The sequence below is a fragment of the Molothrus aeneus genome, chromosome 3 (assembly GCF_037042795.1).
Source record: "Molothrus aeneus isolate 106 chromosome 3, BPBGC_Maene_1.0, whole genome shotgun sequence".
In the NCBI taxonomy this organism is placed as follows: domain Eukaryota; kingdom Metazoa; phylum Chordata; class Aves; order Passeriformes; family Icteridae; genus Molothrus; species Molothrus aeneus.
Genome location: NC_089648.1, coordinates 6983930 through 7007313, shown reverse-complemented (window position 1 = coordinate 7007313; position 23384 = coordinate 6983930). Strand labels below are relative to the sequence as shown.

General features: G+C 36.9%; 1 protein-coding gene across 9 annotated transcripts in view; it reads right to left on the bottom strand.

Moving 5' to 3' along the window:
- The window catches only part of CDC42BPA (CDC42 binding protein kinase alpha), a 183434-nt gene that overhangs the window by 44423 nt on the left and 115627 nt on the right, over positions 1-23384 (bottom strand). For all 9 annotated transcript variants that reach the window (XM_066546193.1, XM_066546186.1, XM_066546189.1 and 6 more), the window contains exons 14-21: positions 22074-22316; positions 21714-21824; positions 17688-17935; positions 12784-12889; positions 10876-11000; positions 3919-4024; positions 3174-3322; positions 1974-2065 (exon numbers count right to left, since the gene is read on the bottom strand). In XM_066546193.1, the coding sequence (XP_066402290.1) occupies positions 1974-2065; positions 3174-3322; positions 3919-4024; positions 10876-11000; positions 12784-12889; positions 17688-17935; positions 21714-21824; positions 22074-22316 (1180 nt within the window). The remainder of the gene's footprint in view (positions 1-1973; positions 2066-3173; positions 3323-3918; positions 4025-10875; positions 11001-12783; positions 12890-17687; positions 17936-21713; positions 21825-22073; positions 22317-23384) is intronic.

Below are 23384 nucleotides of genomic sequence, written 5' to 3'. Positions count from 1 at the left end.
CTGCTCCAACTGGTATTTTTTATTTCTTCTTCTTTTCTAATTCAAAGTGTTGTGTGTGTGTGTGTTTATACTTCACAGATGTGTATGAACTCTATTCTTCTCAATGCTATAAACATGCTATATATGCACATACATATATGTATTTATTATGACCAGAGCCTGCAGGACTGTGTGCATCTCAAAACAATGATGTTCTCAGAAGTTACCTATTTCTTTTTAAAAATGTCAGTATCTTGCTCTAATTAGCCATATCTGTATGTTCTAAATATAATCCACAGCAAATAAAGTTGCAAAGGATACTTTCCTCTTTAAAATATAAATACACTGAAATCACAGTAAAATACTAAAACAAATTTTCAAACTACCACCAACTTTATGGAATACTCTCAGCAATCTTTTCCCCACCGGTTTGAATTTCTGAAATATATTTATAAACAGGAAAGGATTAGGTGCTAATGCAAATAATCCCTTCCTAGAAATCAATTTCCACACACTGCAAGTTACTCTACCACTGGACCCTGACTACATTTGAATCTTCTATACAGTTCATAATTCAAACAGCAATATATTTCTTCTTTTAGGAGAAAACCAAACCAAAGGTAGTAATGATTTAGATTAAGGTGTATTTCTATCAGACTATTTGAATAATTGCAGCAGAATATTACTACTATAATTCTGTTAAGAAACATGACTAATGTTTCCTTCAACAGTACTTTTTTGCTTGCTTCTTTTCAGCAAAGAGTAAATGTTTATTTCACCAGAACAATAAGGTTTTAAACACTGGAAAAAATATAGGGTAAAATATGAATTATAAATTCACAACATTATTTAGCACAAAGGAAGATTTCAGAAGTCAAGTAACCATGCACAATATTTAAGGAAGTTCAAGAACATATAAATAAAACCTAAACATGACAAAGTATTTTTGTCTCCAGGGAGATGCTATCAAGAGCTTCTCTCCAAGCATTTGGAAGAAGAATAATCCTGGTATCAGTGCTAAGCATTAAGATGAGGGAGTATCAATTCCCTAAGTCTTATTTGCTAACTGGAACCATAATGCTCTGTATAGGTTTGAGTTATTTTTACCAGTCAAGCAGCACTGGAAGGCCTATATATAGGAGATGAATGTAAACTCTAATACTTTATTGACCAACCAGCCATTAAGTTGGAAAAGCTGAGCAATATTTGACATCCCAATGCAGCAATTGTTGCCAGGGTATTTAAATTCTGGAGTTCACAGAACTGCAGAAAATTAGGTAATTCCATTTGGCCTGAAAAATACTTCTTCCCATGTGCCTCATAAGACACAAATATTAGAGCTACTACAGAAACTGCAAAGAATCAGCCAAATCATTATTCAACTCTTAATGATTTTTTTTTTTCAATGAAGAATTACCAAAAACAGTCTCTTCTCCCAGCAACAATGCAAAATAGTATTGGACAGATGCAACAGTAATCCCAGAACATGCTCTTAATACCACAGCAAAGGGCTCATGACCACACTGCTCACTATGTGGCTGCAAAGCCTATCAATGGAGTTATCCCAGAAACAAACAAATGCTATGAATTCCTCTGCACTTGTTTACTCTCTCTGGAGACAGGCCCAGAACACTCAGAGATGAACAACACTATGATCAGTATTGATGTCTAAATACCTTCACCCATCGTAAAGGAGAAAAGGTTAGAAATATATCTATATTCTGACAGTTTCCTGGCAGTAAATCACTATATACAGGCCAAATAAAAACAATGCAGCTTCAACTCAGATTGTACCTTACTGGTTCAAAGGTACCAACAAAACTGAGGCCTATTACAAGTGTTAGAAGTGCAAATGCAACTGCGGTGGGTACATCTTGACACACAAGTGTTGTGCCCACATGTTGATGTCATATTTTAGTTTCAATGTGACACTTGAATGATAAGATGCACCCACCAATGTGACACACTATTTACTTGGATATCAGTTGCCATACCCTTTTCTGATCTAAGCTCTTCTGTCTCCTTTTTCAGCCTTTCGATGTCTGCCAAAAGCTCCATGTTCTTCTTCTCAGATTCTTGCAATTTACTTTAAAAGAACACAAAAAATGTATGTAAGTATTGAGAACCCAAGATACAACTCACTCTTGTTCCTGATGTCTTCAAATACCTGAATAAATCTACTGGGACCTGTTCAGTTTACAGAAAAAAGCCATTTATCTATTCAATAGGTTCATGTTTTTCATGTTTCTAATTTCTAAGTAATTGAATGAGCTTGTATCTATGTGAATGATAAAAAAAGACTGTATGTATTTTTATGTTTTAGAAAGTCTTGTTTTTCATTAAAATTTATTTGCTAATTTAGTACCTGTAATAGCAATAGATTCAGCTGAACTATTTTTTTTCTCAGTTCCTTTACAGTTAGTTGTTTCAGTGCTTTCTGACTCACAGCTGAGAGGTAATTCTACTCTGCAATTTCAGCACATTTCTCATTCTTGCCTGTCAAAGCAAACACTGGTTCTCCTGTCCTTATAGGATTTCCAATTCTGCCTGTCATCACATTACCTGGCCTGGAAAACATTCAAGGCAGGTGAACCAGATGTTCCCATTTTACAGGTAACACACCTGAATCTCAGCTCTGTCCTACTGCTTTCCTAAAGCTGCAAAACCCAGCAGTGCTGAAGCTGGACACCTAAAAATAGAATGACTTCCTACCAACCCGTTTCAGGCATTACACAACTCAGAATAAATTCTGTTGTGAAGGTGGTGAGTGAGAAGTGAGAAAGTGAGAGGTCTGAGGAAGGAATAAAAGAATTTACAATAGTCCATTAACCATTATTACTTCTTCCTGTGCAAATCAGTATGCACTATTTAATTTTTGTCAGCTAACCCAGTGCAGCTATCAGCAGAAGGAAAAAGAATATATTCTAAGATACAAACCCAAACTATGGATTTGGATTTGTTATCACAACTAGGAGAGATCATATTATTAAAAGAGAATGTGTTCCCTCTGAAAGTCTTCAAGATCTCAACTTTCCCCAGGAAGTGCTCAGCTGTTCAAACAATGAAGAGAGATGTTGGGTTTTTTTCTCATCTGGGTGATCAAATTTCCACAGACAAGGCAGATAAAACAATGATTTGATGACATTTCCTGGGAGGTATTGAAGTAAATTTGCATGAGAACAATTCAGTCTTACCACTCTGTAGAGATGCAAGAAGCTTTGACTTTGTTCAGCTCATCCTGAATAGCCTGTTTGGCTCGGATTTCAGCATCCAGAGCAGACTGGAGCTCCAGCCTTGCAGACATGTCCAGCTTTGCAAAGCGCCTCATCTTCCAGGGCATGTCCTAGGAAAGAAGCAACAAATTAGATTAGAAAGAGTAAGAGGAAAGGAAATTGAACATGAGGAATGTAACTACCTTCAACAACTACATTTCCCAGTCTATTATGTCCTTGATGTAAGAGTTCATTAATTCCAAAATAATCTAAAATTAAGAGTAGTGTCAGCAGTAGTATTTCTGAACTCAAGTAACAAATTTTATGTTTTATGCTGATCTCAAAAGCAAAGAGATTTTTTGAAATCTGGTTTTGATGTGCCTCAATTCAGATGACAGCTACAAAGGACATCCAAGTGTTCACTTGTTTCACAAGTGAAAGACTTGAAGGTTTTCATGAACAAAAGCATGATTTCCTTCAACAAATTCATATCTGATTATAAAGTAGCTACTTCAACTGTAACATAGATAAAATCACATTATAAAGATCTTGGTGTTTAATTAATTGATCAACAATACATTTGGTATTCAGTAATTCAGAAGCTCTAGGAAAGTTTAACTTTCAATTAACAAAGACTCTACAGACAGATTATTGCTGCAGCCGAAACTGTCAAATCAGTGTTTTTTTCAAACAAAAAACCTTCTGACATATAGAAGTAAAGTCTTACTGTAGCTCTGGCTCCCAAACTGGAGTTCCTCAGGGCTTCCAGCTCTTCTGTCATTTTAGAGGCCAAGGCTTGAAGGTAACCTCGAGCATCTTTTTCATCACTTACCCTAAATGATTACATAAGAAAAAATAAGGTGTTTTAACCAAAGAATCTAAAGAAAAAACAGAAGACTCTTCAACAAACCAACAACCAGAAACAGATAAATACAGAATACAAAAAGGATCATAAAACATAAGGATAAAAACAACAACAACAAAAGCCCAAACAGAAAACCACACAGAAGGAATTATTTGCTGCTTTGTGGAGTTCCATTCAACAATATGCATCACTAAGAAAAAGACTGAAAATTGAAGTACTACCTATCATCTACCTGAAATTGAGACTCTGAGAAAGAAATCTTTCAACCTATTTTTAGGGAGTAAATTAAGACAAAATTCACAACCAATAATTAACAATTATTGTCCAGAAAATATTGGAATTCCTGGTTAACTTTACTGAATCAATTGACTCTGAGAACAAGTAGTGGAACAGCGATGTTACTTCAACAAGTGCTAATTAAACAGGGAGAGTCTACTTTTAATATTATTAAACAGCATAAGCCAGAAGAGGCTCTCTCATCCACCGAGCTTGTTTTCAATCCAGACATGTTTTCTGAGTGTAAAGACAACAAGGAGGAGACATGTCTGTTTTTCAGATTCTTTGATCATCAGTTACAAAGAAAGAACAACAACTTTCTGTGATTAATCACAACAGAAGGTTCTTTCTTCACTTTGCCTCAGGTGTTAACATAGAAAAGAAAGTTGCTAAAAAAATTAACTCAGTGAAACTAAGTAACTTATGAAAAACCTGAAACAAACAAACAGAAAAAAACCCAACACCATCCCTCCCACCTCATTTCCTTATATGCCTGGCTCTAAACATGTTCATTTTGCCCACAGAAGAGCAATCCCAGTTCTGCAACACCAGGCCTTATGCAAGTACCTGAGCTGCCTCAGAGACCAGCAGGGCAATACCACAGCTTGATCACAGCTCAGTCTTATCAACACCAAACGCTGAAATGTTTAGGATCTGCTCAAAGTACTGAACCTCAAATAGCATTAGGTAAAATATAGGGAAGTAGGATTATATTTTTTCTATTTCATGAGAATTAACTTATCCTTGTTTCCTGATATTTAAAAGTAACTCTAACCTTAAGTCTGTTGGACTGGAGAGGAGAATTCTCCAGATGCTTGATTTTATCTTGCAGTGAAGTGATTCCCCCTTTGTGCCTATAAGGCAATGTAAATCTTTTTGGCTGATACTACAGGGTTCACAAACACACAGAACATGGAAATGGTGCTGCTTGCAAATTTACCATTAATTATAAAAGTTTCAACACAGATTTACAGATAGTTGCCAGGAGGCAAGGAAGACAGGGAGCACATACTCTGAACTGTCATGGGCAAGGGAGGAACTGAAGAGCTTTCCCACATGGCCTTAGGACAAGATCACACTGTGAAAGCCACAGGCTAAATATCTGCAGGTTGTGGTGACTTTTGGGTGTGCAGTTTAAGATTTATTTAAGGAAGACAGACTACTGTAATACAAAGGAGCCAAAAGCAAAATTAGCAACCATTTTCCACAAATCTCACACCCGACATGAAAACACAGGCATTTATTTGGCCTTCTTTTCTTTGTCTCCTGCTTATAATTTAGTTGAAGAGGTGGGGAGGAATCCAGGGAAACCCTACATGTCCTGACTATTAAAAGTCAGTGAGAGTTTTTATATTAATGAGCCACTGTTTTTCCCAAGGTACATCAGAACTCAATGGGAAGTCACATACCAACTTCTTTTCCCATAACATCTTGGATAACACATTTTGACAATCTGATAAAGATAATCTGAGCCTACACAAACCACCCAGGCTGTAACAGTGGGCAAAAGATGTGAGAAGAAGCTAAAGATGCTTTTTGGAGGTAGTAGGTGCATAATTAAATACACTGTAAAAAGAAAAAAGCTTAAGCAGAAATAAAAAGAATGTGAGGCTCTCATGGTAAGAGTAAGCTTTCCTGATGTATGAGGAGGGAAAGAGACTTAGGAATCAGCATCTAAGTTTCTCTATTTTTAATGACACATAAAATCTGTGCAGAAAAAAAGGGCCCAATTTCTATGTTCAATTTTATGATGTCACACAGATCCTTCCTGATGGAAGGTGAGGAAACACTTCAGTTGTTTGGTTCATGGTGCACAGAGCCCTCAGGCTCCAAATGCTGAAAAGCTGCTCATGAAAAAAACCTCAAAAGAGATGTTCCATAGACAAGTAGAAATCTAGAAAATGAAAATAGAAAGTAAATATTTACAAATATCTGTACTGAGTTGAAGGGAACTCCTCAAGCTCTGTAAGACAGCAAATTAAAGCAGTACCATTGGGAACTGAGGTGGTTTTGTTGTCCACTAGATGGCAAAATTCTCTCAATAATGGCATAGGTTATTAAACATCATGTGGACTCAAGAGCTCTTGGAGCTTTTTTGTTACTGTTTTGCTGGGGTTGATCCATTTGGTAGGCTTTAAAAATTAAAATTAAAGTAAAAAAGCACAAGAAAGGCAAATTAACTCTGACTAATGTTGTTCTCCTTGTGTTCATTTTGACAGAGAGCCCTGACAAGCATAGCAAGAGACCAAAGGAAGAAAAGGTCTTCAGGTTCCACCCAGTCACTTCTTTCTTTACTGAAAATTTGGATTAACTGTTCTGTTTTCAATATAATTTCCCTTGCAAATTTAGTTCCTCAATGCGAAGAACCCAGAAGAGCAATATGGTAGAAATTCCCGTAAAATTAAATTTAACTTTTTGGCTGGAGCCAACATCCTGACAACCTTCCCATAACCACTGGCTGCTACCTGTATGGTGTTTGTCAGGATGCTCAGTAAGTCAGACTGGGTCTCCAGCTGGGATACTTTACAATACAAAATGGACCCAGAGGACTAAAGAATTTTGCTCAACAGAAGTGGTCTTAAAGCCCTGGTGTTTTACACCAAGGTCTGTTTAACCTGATTTTAAAACCCCAAGGAAATCTGACAGTCATGACTCCTCTAGTCTCTCAATGCTTTTAAATTTCTGTTGTTGTACCAGTATGCTCAAGGTCTCCAACTTAATTTTTAATTTTTCCCCAGGTGTCTCCAATAAAATCTGTTTTTTAAAAATACCTCTCCAAAAATTTTTAACACTTCCCTCTGCTCCCAAGCCCTGAAATTTCACCCTGCCCTCCAGAATTTCTATTTTAGAGATAATTAACTTCTGACTATTTGTAACTCAGAATTTTACATGATTTGAGTTTCTTAACAGTTGAAGATGCAGAGAATTTACACAGAATTTTTGCTATATTTTGTTCACAATTTGTGTGTGGGTTGTTTTTGTTTTTGTTTTTTTTTTTTTTCTGAGAGCAACAGATTTTAAAACAACCAAAAAGCCCCAACCCAAATCTTGGGGCTTTTTTAGGTTTGATTTAGTTTAGAAGTGTTGGGAGGGGGTAGTTGGTACTTTTTTCTTTCTCCTTTTGATAGTGGTTTTGTGTTGGGTTTTTTTTCAATGAGATCAATTAAGATAAAACCAACAATGGTACAAAAAATCTGGGTGATAAGGAAAATATTAACTAAATATTGTGGTAAACAACTGAGACAGCTGAATCTAAGCCTAACATCCAATCTACAGGTAAAACTGGTAGGATTTAGCTCATCCACATAAACATACTCAAGGACACAGAATTATCCATCTGATATGAGTTGTGTAGGTTTCCTTTTCAACCTGTGGTGAGAAAAGCAGAATTCTAGAGTACTAGTCATGGGATTTATTGAGTTGTCTACCTTAGGACTTGTACAACTAGGTTAGATTAATCCCTCCCAAGTCAAGATTCTTGCCAAGTACACTGGGAATCACTACCAAGATTTCCAGTGACCTCCTTTCTGCACGGCACAGAAATACGGTACCATGGCTATTTAAAATATTCCTTTTTCAAGTGACTGCATTAAGCTCCAGTGCAATTAATCTCTTTCCTATCTCCCACAGGAAAATTTATAGCCCACTATAAAAGCCTCAATATTTCTTACTCTTGTCAAGGAATGATGAGTGATTTGGCTAATATAAACTCGTCAATATAATAGCTCCATTAAGGCTGAATGATCCGTGAGGGTCTGTTGAGTCCACAATAGAATTTGCAGTGAAAGTCTGATTCGAGTGTTTATATTAAAATATTGCCTTGTTAATGGTATCTTGAGATAGCAACAGCAAGATTAAAAGGTTTTCATACATTATTCCTAAAGATGCAATATTGCTGAGTAAGAAAGCAAGGAAAAGCTAAAGGAAACGTGACAAGCTATTAAAATTACTCACAAGTTATAAAATCTGAGAGAAATAGCAATTTAGAAGGGCCCCAGGAATCATGAAGAAAGTGACAAATCTTAACCATCCAAAGTGTGAATTCAAAGGAATTTCTTGAGAGGTATCCTTTTGATGACAAAGCATTTAAAAGAATTTAGGAACTTCTTGGGCTTGTGTTACCCCAAACAGGGCTAAAAGAAGTCCCTTGAACTACTACAGGCTGCTGAGCAAACTGTTTACAAACCCAGTAACTGATTCCTTCTACTGCCTCCTATCCTTTCTGGATATAATGCACCCAAAACACATATTTTAATGCAATATTGTGTGAGAAATCTGTTAAGTTTTGAAGAGGGAGCCCACAAATTCTCCCCTACTTTGCTAGCACCAAGGCATTCCATTGTCACACTGAAGATGTGGACAGGTACAGACTTGAATTGCATGTTCTTCTGAGGAAAACACAGGCTTGTGAGTGATTAAATAAGACTAGTTTTTCTCCAAAATTAGGTGGAGGTTTTTTTTCTTTTAAAATATTTATCATTATAATAGATGCTTAAATACTTCAGATAGCAGCCATGGTCCCCAGAGAAGGGCCTAGTTTCAGTGCTGAATTCTAAGAACAGCAGATGGACATGACTAGATTATCTGAGTAACACATGGAAAAATCTAAACATAACAAGGAAAAAATGTGACCTAAGATAAGGCCTCACATAGCTAAAAAAATTTAACATAAGCAGAGAAAAGTATGGAGGGAAAACTGAGATGTGTTTAGTGATGAAAAACTGGACCCAAGCCAGACTTTTAAAATTCCCTTAATGTTTGCCCTCAGTACTTCTATTTTTTTCCTTTTCACATAATTCTTTAGTTTTTAGTTCTGTACTATTTAGAAGATACTATGTTATCAAAAGGGATCAGTAAAATGATGCTTGTCATTCAGAAAGTTGTCCTGCACATTCCTGATCTTTTTTCACTAAATATCTTCAGAGATAATAAAAAACTGAAGGCCAAACCCTTTTACCCTTTACAATGACATCCCTAATATGAAAAATGCTTTATCATTTGCCTGAACCACATCAGTAATACATCTTAAAATATTAAACACTCTCATAAAGTTAGGGAGAAGGTACATTCTTAATGGCTGTTGGTACATTTTTATATTGCATTAAGTGGAACAATCCACAATTAATTCTGTTTTGTCTTTTCATATAACTGCCAAGTTATATGAGTTTTCACATGTAAATCTGAAAAATTGTGTTTGATTACCTAGGTGCAATATGACAGATAAGCACTGCCTTAAAGCAATAAGGAATGTGAAATTATAGACTTGTCTCACCTGTTACCTTGATTTTTTTTTCTGAATAAACATTTCCAATTGGCCAGAAATTAAAAGCTGTTTAAACTACCAGTTAAATATTTTTTTTTAAAAATTTGTGACTCAGGTTGTCCACTACTATCACCATTATGAGAGACAAAATTTAAAAGGAACACACACAAAGTGGACCCTTTACATTTTTAAACTTCTGCTACAAATACAATGCCTTGAGACAAACTGGATTTCATAACACAGATCAGCATTACATACTTTTATGCAATAAACATTGTTTAAAACACACTGGAAACCCAGAGGATGGCCCTTATGCCTTGTTATATATTCACATGGCACTATTGGAAAGCCAAATTTCTCTATATCTGGACAACAAAATTGAACTAACAGGACAACAATACCAAACTAGGTTTCTCTAAAACAATGTTTCCCATTCTTGCCTGGACACAACAAATTAGATTTTTTTTTCACTAACACAGGAAAAACAGGGGGAGGGAATAATCAATCAGTAACAGAAAAACACTAGTATATCATGATGAAGTCTTCCTAGAAGTGGATGATCTGTAAAATAAAGTGTCTGAATGCAAACTGGTTTTGTAGATGTGAAACACTGCAATGGACTATTAAAGGTGAGGGGAGACGAAGAGGCATGAAAAGGAAAAATAAAGATGGATGAAAACCTTAGAATACACAATCTTTTTCTCTTAGTAGTTTCAACCTTTTTTCTCTTCTCTTTAATTTAATAGAATTGGACAGAAGACTCTATAAAGATAACATCATTATTTAGCAAAAGTACCATTACAAACATCACTTGACTGGATTTGTGGTACAGTCTCAAATACCCTCCTTGTAAAAAAATCACATAAAAGTTGCACTGTATTTGTTTCATTCTGCCACATGCCAAGCAGATGAAGGAAATTAAAGCTGAGACACAAACACTCAGCCACTGCTTTTCCCAGGCTTGTTCCCTCTCGGAGGCGTGAGCTCAGCACATGATTCCTTTCAGCATTTTTCCACAGCCACAAGCCACACCCAAAGGCCATGATTCTTCTGCACTTTGAAAAGCTCTATTTGGTGAGACACTTTCACTCTTTAAGGAGGAACACAATTTTCTGGATTTGTATATTATTAAAATCTCAGCCAAAACCCCAGCAGAATCCCAGACAGGCGTGAGGTTTCACCTCAGCACTTCCAAGCGCCATGTGCAGAGACAAAAACTCAGCACCAGCCCCACCACATGCTGAGGGGTTTCTGTCATGCCAGGAGAGCAGAGCACTCACCACTGGATGATCTCAGTGATTTGGGCCTCCCAGTGAGCCACAGACTCCTTCTTATCAGCCAGGTCTCTCATCTCTTCCTCCAGCTGCCGATTATTCATACTCAGCCTCTCAAACATGGTGGTGAGCTGGAGAAGGAGAATTTAAACAACTCGTTAAAAGTATAAACTGCTGTGACTCCATCTCTGTGCAGACTCAAAACCACGTGTTCCCCTCTCCCACACCTTGCATCTGCTTTAGAAATTGGTACTGGTCATCACAATAAACATCATGTAATATTAAAAGCCAGAATAACTTCTTATATAACCTTATGTAAGAATCTCTTCTTGTATAACCTTAGCTGTACAGAAAATCCACATTTAAGGACTTGAACAAGATTTCTACTCTATCAATTTAATGAGTTTTCTGAGAATTAGTCTCCAAATACCTGTAAAACTCTTAGAAGGTTTCTGCTTTGCAACATATAGGTGTGGAATGTTCTGTATAGAAAAATCTATACTAGAAGAGCAAAGCAAAGGCATAAAAATTGTTATGGCTCAGATAAGACTGTTGAACCTCTCCCTTGTTTAGTAACCATGGAGAGAGAGACTGAACAGATACAGGCATGAGACAGTCCTGAGATTCTCCAGGTGTCTCACATTCCCTTATTTTTCATTTGACTTACTTGCAGACAGGGAAATTGAAATTAAATGCACATCTCCACGTACAATATGTTATACCTAGCAATTAACCTCTCTCATTCAAATTGCTGCCATTCATACAGGCACATTCTGCAAGACAAAAGCCACAGCTAACCCAAGCTGGTATTGGGAACTAAACCTTCATTATGTTAAGTAATTATTCAGAGAGTCAAATTGAAATCAGAGACCAGATAGACTGTATAGGAAGGCCTGCTTAGGAGAATAAATCTCAGGTGAAAGCTTCTTTTAGTACTGAAATATATTAACAATTCAAAACGATAAAAGAATGGCCAATTTAAAATCTATTTTGCTTTTTTACTCCAAATATGAATAACTCCACACCCTATTTATCATTTCAATGGACTTATTATTTAAATATTCCTACTCATTATATGTCATTTGACAAGAAAAATACAAAGGTAATGGGGGAAGAGAGAGAGCAGAAAAATTATCAAAGTGACTAGGCTCTTTCTCAGTTTTCTTGGACTAAGCCTACCTATAGGCATATATATTGTCTGTCTTATACTGGTATGAAAATACACTGTAATTTGAGCACAGACATGCAAACATGCTTACTTTGAAGAACATTGTACTTTCATCATATTTTTAGAAAATCTATTGCATTACAAAAGGAATAGACAAGTTTAGCAAGATTTGGATAATGCACAATGAACTTGAATAACCTGTCAAAATGAACAATAAAGAGACAATCCAAATGCACAAATCATAATTATTTCTTGCTTAACACACTTCATTTGTGTGATAATATGCCTTATCATTTGTATTTTCTTAGTATCTCAAAGTAACACTTAATCTCAAAGGGTAGGAGGGGCCCTGGTATTTCAAACGATTGACATGCAAATGTAGTCTAAGTAATCACATCATTAACTATGTATTTTTATATTTGGGTCATACCATGAAATAATCCTTTACTGTTGGCTTACAGTGCTGTCTGGAATTAGTCTTACCAAAATGTAAGACCATCTAATTCCATTCCCACACATAAATACTCATATATGCATATACATACATATATATATGCACATGTATTCTCAAGTTCAGATGCATGTGGATACTCCATTCAAATCTAATATTAATCACCAAATTTTTGTGTAACATAAATTTCTGCTTTCAGTTAAGAGTTAGTAATAACCAATGCAGTTCCATACTGTCCAATTTGTACAGAGCATAAAATAGTTGTAAATTCAGGGCTCAACTGATCAGCACTTACCTTATCAAGTTCATTCGTAAGTTTTTTGTTTTCCTCTGTTAGCAGAATCTTTTCTCGTTCATACTTTTGTTTGAACTCTGTTTCAAATTCCTCTCTTTCACTTTGGCTAAGAAATAAAGTAAAGCAGAATTACAAAGTTTTCTATTCTAACTCACCCCATTATTCATTTAAACACAAAGAGATCAATGCAGACACATGTTGAAGGGAAATACTACATTGATAAAAGCAAAGGCTATTAAAATCAAGCAGTTTTAATAAACCACTATTTTAGGATTGCAAGCCAGCCTGTTGAATTTTAGAATTAGTAGAGAATCCCTCAGTACAGAATTAACAGAGCTCCAACCAAGCCAATGTTTATCAACCCACTTACACAAATTTTATTCTTCAGATGCATCCTTTAAACAATGAGCAGACCAAAGTATGTGTCGACATTGTAAAATGCTCAGGGCACATTCTCACCTCACATGAACATTATTGTAACACACGCATTTCTGTAATTCCAAGTTTCACACAGAATGACGGGCAAAAATGACCACACATGGAACCAGAGCATACAGAAGCCAAATTAGAGCACTCAGGGCTGGGTCTCTGATGAGAAAAGCATATATGGGCTAGTCTTTGGGCAATTTAGAACAGCCCAGATGTCATATGTGAACTGTTAATTCAGGTATCACATACTCACTATGAGCAAAAAGTGGGTGAATAACTTTCACATTCCTAATATCACCAGATTCTACAGCATGTTTGGACCATTCTATCTAAGAAAGTCTCACAGTAGCTGTTTCCCCCAAACCTTCCCTTCTCCCATGGATGTCATCCAGTAGAGGAGAACCCATGGCTGATTCTGCTTAACATCAACTTTGATCTTGCACAATGAATGTGAGAACCTGAAAACAAACGAAGCTGCAGGCCCTCTGTTTGCCACAAAACCCATGGAATTTCCTTCAAGTGGTGCACAGCAACGTTTCAGATGTGTACCTCTCACCTTGCATCTACTGTTTTCAGATTCACTAGCCTTGCATCTTGTACCACCTTTTTACCAACTATTCATGTCACTGGCACAAAGTTCATCAGTAGAACTATACTATAAATGCCACAGATACAGAAAATATCCACTCAGCAAATACCACTGTCCAGTCTGAAAAGACTTGAAAAAGTGCCCAGTATTGAAGGTTAACTGTAAAATTAAAATCCAGGGGAAACCCTGTCTTGAGCACTGCAATTTTTTTTCTAGATACTGATCAGAATTTTACACAATGCAAACATAAATTACATTCTTGCTTCTTTTTCTGAGATGCAAAACTACTACAGCTTTGCCTAATTGAGAGAACACTCTCCAAAGATGAGAAATACCAGTGGTTACAGTGAACCCAGTTAAGAGCAATGCTGCTTTGAATTTCCTACTCTTAATTTGAAATTCATTTAGTGCTTCAACCACTCTTTGAAATCTAGTACAACATGTCAGACTTATGGTGAAATTCTATGTTGTCAGGCGTCCTTTGAAACGTAACACTTCATCCTAGTAAAGTTACATATTATCTCACTGTTTAAATGCCAAGTTTGAAATTCACCACCACTCCTTTTCTATATCAACAGATTCCATGCATATGATGAGCAGTATAGGGAAAAGGCAGGAAGAGATTAAAGCCCTGGCTGTCATAGGAATTAATACCAGCTCCTGCTTCTGTTTTCAAGGCATAGATTCAAAGCTCATTTTGCAGACAGAAGTCCAAACTAACTTTTAATGAATTTCTTTCACGCAGCTTTCATTGGTTTGTTTAGGAATTTTTTTCAGTATTTGTCTTAAATGTATTCCTTTAAGGCTTTGGGGCTCAGAGCAGCCATAAATGACAGTGGATTAAGGACACTATGGATTAGTGAAAGAGCCCAACATGTTTGCAGGTTTCTATATTTTACATTCTTAATTATGCTGGTGATTGTCATTACCCCAGTAAGTCAGATTGCTACAGTATAATACAGAAATGAAGATAAATTTGAAACAGAGGAGAATGTGGGTATAATCCATCACACCCAAACAGCCACGCAGCAAACAACAGAACTGTGACAGACTCCATGGATGTACCTTGGACAGGCAGCAAGATCAAAATAATGCTTTTGCTTTGAAGCCTGGCATTCTCCTCTCCCATCAAACTTCCTCTCTCATCTAACATTTAGCTGTGTGTCTCCTCTTCAAGTTAAGAAAATATACACAACCCAGCTTTCCTTTTATCAGTAGAACTGCAGCAAACCACATGCAAGCAATGTGAAATACTGCTTTATGGTATCACTTTGTCACTCCAGCTCTTTATTGCATCTGTAAAAAGTGGCCAAATATTTTATCTTACTGCTTTGAAACCAAAAAAATAGACCTGAAACAAACACCAGCCCCCAGGCTTCTTTATATCACACAATTTAAAACCAGCAAATACTGTTCTATAAAGTTCTCTGCTTTATAAATCCATCATGAAATGACAGGCCTAAAAGAAGTTTCTACAAATGTGATTTATTTTATAGAGTTTCTTGCATCTTCTTCTGAAATACTTCCTAATGACAATTCTAAGAAATGGAATTTAGTGCTACACAGATCACTGGCCTGATACTGTGCTCCTCTGCTCCCAACTTTAATAGCAAGCAGTTTATGAGACTTCAGCAAAATGCAATCATTTTGTACAGGAAGGTAATCTCCCTTGAAGACTTGTGCTTTGGAAATAGCAAAAGTTAGAAAGCTTAAAATTGAAGGAAACAAAGGAAAATATCTATTTTAAAAATGCAAAACAGAAACCACCAACGTGCAAGTTACACAAAAATCGACATACAGATTTTGTCAAAGCTCTTCCTGATCCTTGCCTAGAATAACCTATGTAATTCACTCATCTTACACAGTAATACAACCACATCCTCTTACCAAGATCTTTTTTAATATGCACTGACGATTATTTTTAGACTACTAAAATATTTTTGCCAAACTGTATAAGCACACTTCAACTCCACACCCACCCCAAGCCTATTGTTGAAATAATTCCACTTATTTCAGCACAAAGCCTCCAGGTGCTTCCTTTTCAGTGCTTACATTCAACACCTCTCTACTGGAAGACTCACAAAAACCTTTTCATGCCAGACTACAAAAGCTAACACCCATATGGATAAGCAGAAACAGAAAACCTGTGTTCTTTTAAGGAAAACTACCAAATATTGAGTAGCAACAGCAATTCCTGCATTCCTAATGCTTAAACTTCCCTTCTAAACTGCAGAAGTCAAACCATGGCATAACTTGAACAGGGGACTTCTGCCTTTCTGTGGAGTCCTAATGCTTGCATGAGATTTTGCAGATTTGTTTAACAAAGACAAGTAAGATCAGGCCTTCCCCAAGCACTGATCATGTGCTTGGACACCTGATTGAACATGGTGCTGCAGCCCTTGCCATGAGTGTTTGATACTGCTTAGGTGACACATTTCTGCTCTCACTTCAAAACCTTCTCTAACACAAACACTTGAACCACATACAGAAACACATGGTTATGACAGCATCCACTGTAGATTTGTACCCAGTCCTTTTTTTATTTATAGAGACCAGACTGAAGGAGAGTTTATGAATTAGCTAGAACAGACATCTAGTTAGAATGCCTGCAGCTGTGCAACATTAGAATTGGGAAAAGAGTTTTTCATTTGGTCACTGCTTGCAGGTATGATCCTTTCAAACAGTTTAACCTGCAGAGAGCAGAATTCATGATTCTTTAATATTCCTCCTTCTGCTGGACTTAAAAGAGTGCCATAGCATCACCTTTCTATGTTACAAGACAGAACAGCCTTTTGTGCATTTGTAACTCATTGGTCAGCATGACCATTAAGTGGTGTCACAATGAAAACATGCTGCTGAGGCAGGGCTCACCTCTCCAACCAGATCAAAGCAGCAAACTCCTGTGCTGTTAGTAGGTCCAGCCTATTGAATAGCTGCATGCTAGGAAGAAACAGTTCATGCACTGCATTCTAAGCTGTATGATTTGTGATTCCTGCTGAATACAATTTACAAGAGATACAGTGTTTCCACCTCTATTTGCATAAACTTTTTGGAAAAAAATTATATTTAATTTACTACTTCTATTTAAAGGTCTTGCTATAGTTTGGCTAACCTCTCAGCAGGGACTTCTCTATGGTTTCTCTCATCTGCCATCTTGCTACAGCAGCAAAAAGACTCATCTATATCAGTGTCTACGAAGCATTCTGAATTTTTTTATGAATGAACATGAGCATGTTCAATTTATAACTTATTCCTACTACTACACCATCCAACAGAAAAACTTGCTTTTATTGATGAATGCCTCAAGGAACAATCTCAAGGCCAGTTATAAGCTCCACCATGTGGGAGAGAAAAAAGCAGGTCTGACAAATTACCATGTCAGGAGAGATAAAGCAGCTTACGCCCACAGTAGTCTGCTGCTGACTGATGTTAACACTGGATGGAACCCAGCATGGATTAGCCTCAGCTCACATTAAGTGACTGCTCCTGTGCTGGCAGAAATGTAAACAATACTTGATCTCTAACACATTAGTTTTGCATCAAAAGATGAAAATACCAAATAAAAGAAAAATGTCGAGAAACTGTTTTAAAGTGTAAAACAAGCTTCAGGGGTCAACTTACCCCGAGCTGCAAGTCTGTAACTCAAGTTACATACCTTGGAATGGCCAGCCACTAAAAGAGTTCTGATGCAAAATTAATTGTTTCAGTACAAGGATGTGGAGCTTTTTGTTCTGTTCTGTTTGTAAAGGTGACTGGTTTTAACCCTGGCATCAGCTCAGCCAAAGTGCAACAATCTGCATTACACTTAAGGAAGTGACAGTGTGTTTGGAACAATACTAGGAGACTTCAAAGTGTTAAGAAAAGGTAAATTTCATACAATACTCACTTTTCTCTTCTGGTTTTCTCTAACTTGTCTTTCAAAACCATGATCTCCTTCTTGAGGGCAAGCTGCTGGCTCTCTGCATCCCGCAGTTCTTTCTTCAGACTTTTTATTTCATTAGCATGCATCATTTCACGTTTAGATAGTTCCTCTTCGTAGAAAACACTCTTCTTTTCCAGGTCTGCCTTTAATTTAGTGATCTCTTGCTGGTGTTCTATACTGCTTACCCCAGGTGAGCGACCAACCTGTTTTTGCTAAAAAAACCAGCCCCAAATTAACAGTCAAGAATGCTGAAAATGATACTTAATAACAACTCAATATTCCAAAGCCTTTGTTTAGAAATATCCCATTAAAGCCTTGAGTTAAACACATCTATCTCAATTTATTTCAAAATTTGTTAGGAGCATAAATTGGAATGACACTCTATTATTTTGCTATTTAAGTGCAGTAAGTTTTCAAGCTACTGAAAATTTGATCATTAAATGCCTCTGGTCATGTTCTGACTCCCCTTAAATGCAGTCAGAAAGTGACCACAGAATTAAAGACTTTGATGCTTCCACTCAGCTGACAGCAACAAGTTGAAGCGACTTTCAGAAAAGCAGAATAAGAATTAGGACAATAATATATTCTGAAGGACAAATAATTTCTGGAAAAGCTATGCTAAGACAAGCAGAGGCTTAACTGAAAGCTAAAGTGTAGCTAGAGAAATACTACATGGATTGTATCAGTCAGGAGGGAAACCTGACCTATTTCACTTAAACTGACCCTTTCTATCATAGTGGATTAATAGGATAAACAAGCTTTAAACAATAAGAGTAATTACTTCATTTTTTGCAGTTTCATAGCTCTCTTAGTCAGGTCTTCTGGCATTTCAATAGTCTTTAAACATTACTTCAGGATACATTCACATTTGCACCAAATGCTGCACTCACTAAACTCAATGTCCTGCCATAATACAGAGGAGGAGCAAGATCAGGGTCAAAATGAGACAGTGGCATGACATGCACTGAAATCCAAGTCTGGAAATGACTTTTTAATGTCAACATATGGACAATTTGGTTTGGAATTTCTTCTCGTTTTTAAAATGTGTAATGAAAGGTGTTCTAAGGAAAGGAAATTCATAAAAACACTTTGAAAAAGTGCAGGTGACTGAAAAACCTACTTCCTTATGGTGACTTTGTCACGCTTTCCAGAGGACTGAGGGTATTTTGTTAATTATACCTCCATTCTTACCATGAGATGCTAAAAACCTCTCAGTCACCCTTAATTTGGCATGGCTTTGGGTAATTTTCTTTTCCTGATGTATGAGCAGGCTTTAAGAGCTAAATGTCATTGTAGAACATTCTGATGAGCTGAATTTGTACCATGACAAATTCTGTGAGAAAGCTGGGCCTTGCTGTTTGTGTCAGCAAAAAACTGCAAAACCCCGTACATGTACGAGCCAGAGCTGTGCTGCTACTGCACTGTTTTCTCTAACTCATCAAAACAACCATCTGGTTTGATCTAAGAGTAAAATCCTGCCCTTAGGATGCAGAACACTAAACTGGAGAAGGAAGATACCATCCTAACAGGAGAAGCTTTGGAGAAAGAAAGATCTTTTTTAAAAAAAGCAGCATAGGAATTTTCTTTCATTCACAGGCACTGTGAAATTTGTTTGTTACTGCCCAACATCCTAAATTGTTCACACATACAGGGTAATGGAGCACAGAAGAAGTTTAGGCTTTGCAACATCCTCTAGCAGGTACATAAAATGTTTTAGTGGAATTGCACATTTTTTACCACAATGAAAAGATACTATTGCAACCATAAGAGAGATGGTGGGATAGAAGAGAAAGCCCAAGGGTACTGGACAATGGCTTGGAGAAAACTAGAGAGATACAGTAAACAGAGAATACATTTTTAATTGATGTAAGCACATATTCCAAATAGATGTTTTCATACATGCCTATTTCAAATGGACAAATGGTGCAACTGAGACAGAATGCACTTCCTGGCACATTGACAGCTGCTGTTTAATGCACCCCTCTCAGCTAACAGGACACACTGCTGACTAACACTGAGCCTGATTTTACTGAAAATCTGAATACATGACATCCACATGATCCCCTCTGTCCACACACTTGACTGACAAGTTTGCAGAACCCCAGCAGGTCAGTGCTGCACAGAAGGACAGAGAGCAGGCACACTGCCTTCTTCCCAACAGGCTCTGCTTCGTCCATGAACTCTGACATTATCCTTTATCACAGCCTCTGCTCCTTTCCTGAGGAAGCTGCACCCAGCCCTCTGCACCTCCCCAGATGATCTGAATGAGAGTCATAGCGTTCACATCTTGGCCAGCAGCTCTCTTGTCATTTAAGTTCCTTCAGAACTCCCTCAGGTGACTTCACATCTGACTCACCTGCCAGCTCTCCTGCTCCCTGCAACCATCCCAGACAACCCAGCTCATGTGCCCAGACTGCTGCAAAGAACACACTGGGTGGCAATCTCCCCTCCTTCAGCACTGAAGTCTGACACACTGAGGACTTGTGGAGCATTTTATGCCACAGCTCTATTAGCTCAGAGATTGCCTTTTCCATCCCCAAGCAGCCCCATGAGATTCCTGAGGTTTTCTGCTTTGGATTTAAAGCAGAAATCCACAATCACTCTGAGCATCCTCTGCAAAATGCTTCCTAAATTCTCTTTATTCAGCTTTCAACATCCTGTTTACACGTAACCTTCCATCATTTATGGTTTCTTCTATTCTCCTCATTTGGAGAAACCTTCCTTTCTTCTTTAAATACTTTTGTCTAGGAGAGCTTCCTGAATTTAACTAAGGAACCATGCAGAGCTTTTACTGAATGGACAGTGCAGTATCACAACAAGCATTCGTGACCCAAACTGTGCTTACTGAATTGTAAAATATTACCAAGAAAGCTAAAATTCCCTTTTCCTCTTCTGACAAACTTGCCCTGCTGTTATAAATCAGCATATCATTTATTCTCAACAGATCTCCCATAAATTCTTCTTGCCTCTTAAACTATCATACAAGCTCTTTGCTGATGTGGAAGATTCATGGAAGCAGAAGGAACACATGTTAATTTACAGGTAACAATCTGAATTCACAGCAGTAGAAACTTCATTAATCCAAACTTCATATTGAATGAATTTCCTTATTTTCTTTTAGCAGAGGAAGGCCAAATAGAAGAATGTTTGTACAAAATCATCAAATTTTCTGTGCCATAACTTAATGTTGATGAATGTCCCAGAGACTTCTAATGAAAAAAGACTTGGTTGTTCATTTAAATTAAGACCATATTAGGACTAATCTCACATTTTGCTCAAAAAGTTTAGAATTACCTTACTGCATGAAACATTTGGAACGGGATTTTGCTGTGAATGAACAGCAATCCATGTAAGTAAATTAAAAACTTTCTATTCAATTTTTGAGAAAGCCTATCTTCTCTAGAGCACTGCATAAAAAGCTAAATCACAGAATAAAGTAACAGTTAATATTCTTGGCTGCCTTAATTTCTTCTTTTAAAATCACATGCACATGTGAGCAATCTCATCAATATAAACAAAGTCTTCACACTCAATGCTGTTCTTGGGTAAAAATGCCTCATCCTCTGGGTGAAAGGCAGAATGTGTTAAAACTGTTCCTGTATGGTTACATCAGTTGACATCCACTGTGCAGGAAACATGAGGAACAACACAGCAGACAGAACACCTCTACAGAAACCTGCCTAGATTGCAGGTTTATCTTCAAATATTCAACCAACTTATGCTAAAACAAAAAGGCTTTTAACAAGTAAAGTTAAGCAAAGCATTAATGGAAGCAACGTGGTAAGACAAGGTTGATTATTTAGAAACAGCACATCAGGCAAATGTTAATTTTTCTGGGCAATAATGCAATGCATGCCTGTGTTAACATTCAGCACCAAGTGAAGTGACAGACTGACAAAACCCTTTTGTCCTACATCTGAAAGCAATCAAACAGATCCAAGTCCTAGTTGACTGGTAAGTGTGCAGGTGTTAATATCAAAACAGACTAACCTTTAGCCCTTCTACTTCACTTTCCAACTGTTTAGAGTACTGTTCACTCCTCTCTCGCAATTTCCTGTCTTTGGATGCCTCAGCAGCTGCAGCTTCAGCTTGGACTTCCAGCTGCAAAAGTACATACGTTTTTAATAGATAGGATTCTGCAGGGTTTTTTTTTCAAAATCTATTGATGGTATTCAATATAAGAGAGAAATCTTCAACACCAAACTGAACACTTCAAAGTCTTAGAAAACAAAATTGGTACTGTTTGAAACAACAGACAAAAGGTTAAAGATTTACAAATTTAAAATAATACTCAGAAAACCTTACATATAACTTATTTCATAGAGTCCAAACAGTCTTCTCACCACTTACTTCTTTTTTAAGTCTCTCTGTTCTGCGTAACTCTTGCCTTAAACTTTCTACTTTTTGCATCACCACTTCCATTTCTTCCTCCTTATCTCGGAGCTGGCGGGCAAGCTTTTGTTTTTGAGAGTGCAAGTCTGTCAGCCGCTCGTTCATCTCTGAGAACTCCTGCATTGCCAATTTCCGCTGGCTGTGTGCATCTTTCAGCTCTTTGGCTTGGGATTTTAATCTGTCACTAGACTCTGCCAGTTCCTACAGTTTAAAAAAAGAATTAAGTAATAGACCTAGAAAGCTACAAGGCCAATTCTGTCTTTGGATGAATATCTAACACCTTTTCCAGAGTGAATAGAAACTACATATTCTTTTTGATTTCATGAATGCATCTACAATACAGATTGGATGCCTCTATGAATAAGGAAAGAGGCATGTTTTACATTACTAGAGTGAGTAAAACTCCATAAATGTAAACCAAGTAAGAATCTACTCTATTATTACAGGTAAACACAATGGTGTTCAAGCACTTGCATTACAATACAAAAATACCTTGCTTTCTTAATGCAAAAATATCATTAGCATTAGTTTTTAATAATTACAAGAATCTCAAGTGCTAAATGGTTAAAATTGAATGGAAAACTCTGCTCTATGAAAATTTTTACTCAAGAATCTTTAGAAAACTGGCCTGCAATGGCAAATATTATTTCCATACACTGTACCTTAATATCAAATATCAGAGAAAGTTTCAGGCAATAAAACACTGCAGTGAATAAAAGCAATATATGATAACTATCCTTTTCAAAGAATCAGCATGAAATAACACTGCTAGTGCAGTGATAACTCCACACCACAATACCTTCACAAAGCTTGCCGTGCCCTAGATTTGTGCCACCACACTACCAGTGAGGGACCACAACACTTTAAACAGTTCCATAATGTTCAGTTAAACCAGAGCAGAAAAAAGAAGCAAGGAAAAGCAAATTTCAGGATTAAAAAAAACACCAACTGGAAGAACTAATATTTGGCACTGCTGGCATCCATGTAAATCTAAACATGTTTCTAAGGTTCTTAAAAAGAGGTCCTAATCACTAAGAGTTGGTTTAGAAAAGAGATGGTCTTTCTGGGACAAATTGGCAGCTTTTTAAATTTTAAGAGCCTTAAGGGTCAGAAGAAACAATGTTACACACAGCTGGCACATCAACTTTAGTGTGGACTCTAAAATACTGAGCCAATATAATTACAATGAAAAACAGGTTTTACGTATTTCACACCTGATTACAGGTTGATTTAATAACAAATACAAAAAAGAGCCATGAAAGACAGTAT